Raw genomic sequence first — 7,421 nt, forward strand, 5'->3', positions numbered from 1 at the left:
AAAAATAGCTTTGCACCCTCAGCTAAACTCTGCTTCTTTGGAAGTGACTCCCATTGATTCCAATAACGCTTCCTTCTAGATAATTGTGTCTAGGTCCGCAGCCTTAATTGGACAGAAAGAGGTCAGTTCCAGCCAAGAAAAGTTACTGGTAAGAGCTTGTTGGCTCCTAGCAACTTATTACGAGTACCAAAACCTGATGGATCATAATAGATTGATGCTGCAGACCTGCTTTATAAATTCATTGAGCAGCCATGATTCAGAGCCCTTTTTCTTTGAAATCCTTTGAAATCAAGTATCCACCATTGGGGATTTAAAGCACAGCAAAATGTGTGCAAGAGACAAATTTCTCTTGGTTTTCGCCTCTTGGTCTGCACATTTGTAAAAAAACAAAACAAAACAAACCTTCAGGATACTGCATGAAGCCCAGTCCATCATGGCTGTGCGGAGAATTAATGTTAAGAGGCTGTCCTTTTAGACAACAACAAGCACCTTCAGCTCTTGCGTTTGAGGTTCAAGTCTTGCAACACTCATTCATGCTGTTCCACACATTACACAGAGAAATCCACTGCTTTGCTGCCATGTTCAAAAGAAATCTGAGTCCAGTAAATGTATGAGATACCCCGTTTGTTTCAATCCCAGGTCACGTGGGCATCTGCTTTGCCACTGTGACGAAAGATAGTCCGGCCGTTGCGCAACATCTTGCCTGATGTTCTGGAGAAGTCAAAAGCCTGCTTCACTTTTGTGACATATTGACTGATCCCAAGAAAGACACGATCCACGGGTGGATTTTGGAGTTTGTTTATGGGACTGGCTTTGATTACCCCCTCCTCATGTCGCTGGGTAGCATTTAAAGAACCCACATATTTGATCTAATATGAACTGTATAATCTGTCTCATGGAGACTTTTCTTTCCCCACAAAAAAGAACAAATACTGTAGACCTGTCTGCAGACACACATCATTAAGGGGATAGAAGTAGAAAGGAGAGGCAGGAAAATTGCTGGGGGGGGGGGGAGTCTCTGCGCTCCCAGTTCCAGGGAATGAAGGGCCAGCTGGTGGTGCTACCTTCATGCTCAGATTATGGGTGGGGAAGTAGGGGGTCTTTAATTAAACCCACAAGCCCCATCCAACTTAGCTTCTCCCAGTTTTAGCCTGCCAATATTTGGGTGTCCTGTCCCATCTTCTGCAGTGCTGCTCTTTTAATAGGCATGTCTTATAAGGGTGTCTCTTAGATCCCTCTCTGGTCCCTCCATGCTGACCTTTGAGTCCACCGCTCTGGTAAAAGCCATTCTCCCTCCCCCTCTCCCTCCTTGCACATCAATTTCCCAGGTGGTTGCTGGGTGCCGTCACAGGACTGGTTGCCATGAGACCCAAAGGGGTGGATGTTTGGGGCAGGGCTGGGCTGCTGCTGCGGATTTATTTCTGTCACTTGGGCCTCTCGCGCTGCTTCCTGCTCAAGGTGGTTGCCTCATGGGAAGCCTCCCCTGCCTGATGCAAGCTTGCTTGAGATGAGCAGGAGGGCCCAGAGGTTGCCTAGCTCCCATTTCCTTGCACTGTGGCCAAAACATCTAGAGCAGGTGTTGTAACGTGGGGTTTGTGATTTCATCTCTCTTCACATAACATGCTGGAGACAGTTCTCTAGTAACAGCTCTTTATTAAAGTGAACAAGACTGAAGACTGAGGAGAGGAAAGCTACATTTATAGGGACAGGGGACTAGCTAGGAAGGGATACATTTTGGAGGGAACAATATCAGGCAATCACAGTGCTGCCTTTTGGAGGGAACCAGTAAGACAGAGGATCCAAATACAGCAGCTTAAATGAACCAATAGTAGCTGTACCCTCTGGAACCAAAAGGCAGTTACTTTATCCTAATGCAAATACAGACAATAATAATACAGATATAAAATCCTTTGACTCAATACACAACACCCCTCCCCCCCTAGTGAGCACAGCAGACATAATCCCTCAGGTACTGTGGGGTCCTACAACTTCTACCTGATCTCCTGACAACAGGTGTTGCAGGTTCTGGATTGGGTGTTACCTGTGGTGGAGGGGCTGCTATAGGGGTTTCATCAGGAACAGATGGAGTCCCAGACATCTCAGGGTCCCCGACCTGTACCTCGTCATCCTGAGGACTAGCAGACCCTGGTTCATTTGCTGAAGCCCCTGGTGACTGCACCTCTGGGCCATCTTCACTCTGGTCTCGCAGCTGTGCGTCATTAGCCAGGGATGAATTATCTGACTCCTCCCTGCTGAGCGCCCGGCGCCTCAGCTGATCTATATGTCTCTTCCAAACTTGCCCATTTTCCAAGGTCACATAATAGGACACAGGTCCACTAGCCCGGGTGATCACACCGGCCACCCACCGCGGACCTCGTGAATAGTTCCTCACCCAGACCAGATCTTCAGGGGCGAGATACCTTGTTGTGTCAGTCTCAGCCTGGGGGGTTGCTCTTGAATTACGGTTTGGCATTTTATCTGGGTGGACATAATCTAGCACCGTTACCAGTCTTCTACCTAAGAGCAGCTCGGCTGGCGACTTGCCCGTCGCAGTACACGGTGTCGCATGCTGCAAAAATAACATTCGCGCAATGCGAGCCGACCAGTTACCCTCCATTAAGCGCGCAATGGATTCTTTGGCTGTTCTTACCATGCGCTCAGCCTGCCCATTGGAGGATGGGTGAAAGGGCGCGGATGTGACCCCTCTTATAAAGTTATCAGCCAAGAATGCCCTGAATTCTTGGGATACAAAAGCTGCCCCATTATCTGATACAATGGTCTCAGGTAACCCGTGGGTAGCAAACAGCTGCCTCAACACCTTGATTACGGCAGCTGATGCCATGCTAGGGACCATCGCCACTTCTAACCATTTGGAATATGCATCAACGATAACCAAAAAGACCTTCCCTTGGAATGGCCCAGCAAAATCTATGTGCAGCCGGCTCCAGGGAGTCCTGGACTGCTCCCACCAGTGGACTGGTGCTCTGGCCACTTCTGGCCGCACCTCTTGGCATGCCTTGCATGTTCGTACCCATTGTTCTATGTTCTGGTCCATTCCAGGCCACCACACATAACATCGGGCTAGCGACTTCATTCTGACCATTCCCGGGTGTCCCATGTGAAGCGTCTCAAGAACCCTGTTTCTCAGTGGTGCTGGGATGATCACCCTATATCCCCATAGGAGACAACCCTTATGCATGGACAATTCGTGCTGCCTTGTCGCATAAGGCCTGAATTTTTCTTCATGCGGACCACCTGGCCACCCCCTCCCCACCCAAGTGAGCACACGGGAGAGAACAGCATCTTTCCTAGTTTTCTCAGCTATATCCGTAGCTGTTACAGGAGCCCCTGGAAGTGTTTCTAGCATCATAATGTGCTCCGCCGGAGCAGGATCCTCATTGCTCCCGCCAGGAAGGGGCAATCGACTCAGCGCATCAGCATGGCACAACTGTTTCCCTGGCACATGGGTCAAGGCGTACTGGAACCCATTCAGGAATATTGACCAACGCAACATTCTGGGGGAGAGAATTTGTGGCGTTTGTTTGTTTGGGTTGAACAACCCTAACAGTGGTTTGTGGTCCGTTTCAATGGAGAAATGGCGACCGTACAAATAATCATAGAACCTTTTGATTCCGGACACAATAGCCAGTGCCTCTTTATCAATTTGAGCATAGTTGCGCTCTGTGGGCGACAACGTACGGGAATAGAAAGAGATGGGCTTTTCCGACCCATCCGGTTCCCTATGACTCAGCACAGCCCCCAGACCGTATTGAGAGGCATCACATGCCAGGACCAGCGGCTTTGACTCATCATAATGAGCAAGGACGCTCCTGCTACTCAGCATTCCTCGCAAGGAGTCAAAAGCCTTCTGCTGCTCCCGCCCCCATCGCCACACATTCTTTTTCTGCAATAGTCTATGTAATGGTTCAGCTACCGAAGCTTTCTGGGGTAAGAACGAATGATAAAAGTTAATAAGTCCCAGGAATGACTGCAACTCCGTCTTGTTCTGTGGTCGTGGTGCCTCGATGATGGCCTTAATCTTAGCATCTGTGGGGTGGATGCCTGATGCATCAATTTTAAACCCCAAGAAATCCACAGTTGGCACCCCAAAACTGCATTTTTCTTTTTTCAGTTGCAACCCCACCTCCTTGAACTTGAGCAACACTGCACGGACACGCGCAACCAGTTCCTGTGGGTCTTTTCCAGCAATCAAAACGTCATCAAAAAATGGCAAGACCCCCGGCAGACCTCTTAACAGGCGTTCCATGAGCCCTTGGAAAATCTCTGGGGCCACACAAACTCCGAACTGTAATCTGTTAACTCTGAACGCCCCTTTATGTGTGACAATAGTCTGTGCTTCCGCTGATTGTGGGGTTACTGGCAGCTGTTGGTAAGCTTGTGCCAGGTCAATTTTGGCGAACACCTTGCCCCCAGCCAGTTTAGCCAACAGATGTGATACGACTGGAATGGGGTATGAGTTTCCCCTGAGTGCCTTATTGATAGTACATTTGTAATCTGCACATATCCTGACTTCCCCATTTGCTTTAAGGGGCGTGACGATTGGAGTCTCCCACTTAGCAGAGTCCACGGGTGAGAGAACTCCCTGCTTGACCAATTTATCCAGCTCTGCCTCGATCTTGGGTTGCAGTGCAAATGGCACTCGCCTTGGTTTGAGTCGGATTGGGGCCACCCCGGGGTCCAACTCGAAGTCAACTGGGGGCCCTTTGTAACAACCCAGTTTTCCATTAAAGAGACCAGCAAATTCCTTGCATAATGCCTCGCTCATCTCAGGGCAGGTTTGGATTGAATTAAGCCCTGAGATACTCAGTCCCAGGGCGGGGAACCAGTCAGTGCCCAGGAGACTGGGGCGACTGCCCTTCGCAATCACCAGTTTGAGTACAGCCTGTTTGTCCCGGAACTGTACTCTCACGGCACACATTCCCATAACATGGATGCGGCCTGCTGAGTACGACTGCAAGGTTGCCGGGAAGGGCTCCAGAGGGGGCAACTTACCCCTGAGGAAGAATGTCTTCGCGGTCTGGTCCGACACGATGGTGAATGCAGATCCGGAGTCCACCTCCATGTCGCACTGCTGACCCTCAATCTTCACCTTGACGTGTGCCTTGCCTTGCGCTGGAAACTGCACGGCCCTCCCGTTGATCTCCGTTACGTAGTGGCAGTCCTTTAGAAAACGAGTTGCTGTGGGCGGTCTGCGATGCTCCAGTCTAGGTGCTCCTGTTGCTCCCGACGCCGCCGATCTACAGACCCTGGCAATGTGACCAGTCTTTCCACACGTCCGGCACACAGCATCCCTGAAACGACAACTCTTCCGCTCATGGTTTCCGCCACAACCTGGGCAACTGCCTCGGCGATCTTTGTGCACTGTGCAGGCCTGACGCACCGACTCGACCCCACGGACTGGGCTCTGGCTCGGAGTAGCCTCTAGCTCGTCCATGGCATGCGCAACTTCTATCTGTGGCTTAGTGGCCTTGCGACTGGCATCAAGCTCCTCTCTTTCATAATTCTCCGTGGCGGTGGCCTCCTTCAAGGCTGAAGCAAGGGTAACCTCTTCTTTAGCCACGATGCGTCTTCTGGCTTTCTTGCTGCTCAGACCCCCAATAAACCGATCCAGGAGAGTCTCTTCCAGATTTTGGAAGCCGCAGTGCTGAGCGAGCTTCCGGAGCTCAGCCAGAAATGTGGATACAGACTCCCCAGCACGCTGCTGCCTCTTATGGAACTCCATCCGCCGGGCCATCTTGGTCTCAGTAGGCGCCAAGTGGCTCGTTAGGCAGGCAAGAATATATTTGAGAGATGTTTCACTCAGCTTCGCTGGAGCAAGCAATGCCTTGGCCAGCTTGAAGGTCTCGGGCCCACAGTAGCTCAGGAATGTGGCCCTTCTTTTGCTGGCATCGGTGATCCCTTGAGCCACTGCAAAGAACTCGAAGCGTTCGACGTAGTCTTCCCACGTGTGGGGCTCTGATGGCTGGAAGGGCTCCAATACCCTTGGACTCTCCATTGTCCTAGCGGGCAGGGTCGTCTTCTCAGCTGGCCAGTGAGTCTTGTTCTCAGTTGCAATCCGGACTCTGAGGCAGGGCTGTGTTTAACCGCTCCTCAGCATTCCGGATCCCATCCTCGTCGCCAGTTGTTGTAACGTGGGGTTTGTGATTTCAGCTCTCTTCACATAACATGCTGGAGACAGTTCTCTAGTAACAGCTCTTTATTAAAGTGAACAAGACTGAAGACTGAGGAGAGGAAAGCTACATTTATAGGGACAGGGGACTAGCTAGGAAGGGATACATTTTGGAGGGAACAATATCAGGCAATCACAGTGCTGCCTTTTGGAGGGAACCAGTAAGACAGAGGATCCAAATACAGCAGCTTAAATGAACCAATAGTAGCTGTACCCTCTGGAACCAAAAGGCAGTTACTTTATCCTAATGCAAATACAGACAATAATAATACAGATATAAAATCCTTTGACTCAATACACAACAGCAGGCATCCCCAAACTTCGGCCCTCCAGATGTTTTGGACTACAATTCCCATCACCCCTGACCACTGGTCCTCTTAGCTAGGGATCATGGGAGATGTAGGCCAAAACATCTGGAGGGCCGCAGTTTGGGGATGCCTGATCTAGAGGGCACATCTAGAGAACGTCGTATATTAAAAACCTTCCTAGAAGCCAGCCAAAGACTTAATATTTCACCCTTTGAAGGTTGCCCTGGTCTATAGAGGTCTCCCGGGGTGTGTGTGTGAGTTTTGATCCATTTGCAGTCAAATTCTAGGTCCCAGGCCTTCACCAACCTGGTGTCCTGTCCTTAGGCTATCAGGGCTGATGGGAGTTGTAGTGCAACACACCCAGAGGGAATGAGGTTTGCAAAGGCTGAAGGATCCGTGTGCGTACTTGAAAAATGCAAATACTATAATTGGATTGTTTAATGATTTCCTTCCTGGGGCTATTTTGTTTTCTTCCTCTCTCTTTAAAGGGAAATGTACTTTCTTTGCTTATGACTGACTCATCATGGGCAGATGAAACTAATCAACCTTCACATTCCTCTTGGGTGTTAAAAGGCAGGTGTGGCTCACTTCTTCTCTACCAGTGGAGAACCACCCCCTTTCACTAATGCTTGGAAGAAAAACTTAAACCTTAACGGTGACAGCCGCCTTCTATAAACGGTTAGCATTTCACATTACATTATTGCACCCTTCTGTACACATCACTGAGGCCTAAAAAAGCATCGTTAAAAGGTGTTAAGGGAAGGCTGGACCTTGTGCATGCACACACAAGTTGTTTTCTCTCCCATGTTATCCTTCTCTGCTTCCAAGCTGTCCCAAAAACCATGGAGGGTGGAAGTGGGATGAGGGAACACCTGTGGTCCTTCAGATATAGTTGGTCTCCAGCCCTCATCATCAACATCATC

General features: G+C 49.8%; 1 protein-coding gene across 1 annotated transcript; it reads right to left on the reverse strand.

Annotated features, from left to right (window-relative positions):
- Nucleotides 1-1,611: 1,611 nt before the first annotated feature.
- LOC132593171 (uncharacterized protein K02A2.6-like) lies at nt 1,612-6,538 on the reverse strand. Its single transcript, XM_060282546.1, has 2 exons — nt 2,557-6,538; nt 1,612-2,493 (listed from the first exon to the last, which is right to left on the reverse strand). Exons 1-2 carry the CDS (start codon nt 6,014-6,016, stop codon nt 1,940-1,942), a joined length of 4,014 nt encoding a protein of 1,337 aa, XP_060138529.1. The 5' UTR covers nt 6,017-6,538; the 3' UTR covers nt 1,612-1,939.
- Nucleotides 6,539-7,421: the final 883 nt, after the last annotated feature.

This window comes from Zootoca vivipara, chromosome 14 (assembly GCF_963506605.1).
Source record: "Zootoca vivipara chromosome 14, rZooViv1.1, whole genome shotgun sequence".
NCBI lineage: Eukaryota > Metazoa > Chordata > Lepidosauria > Squamata > Lacertidae > Zootoca > Zootoca vivipara.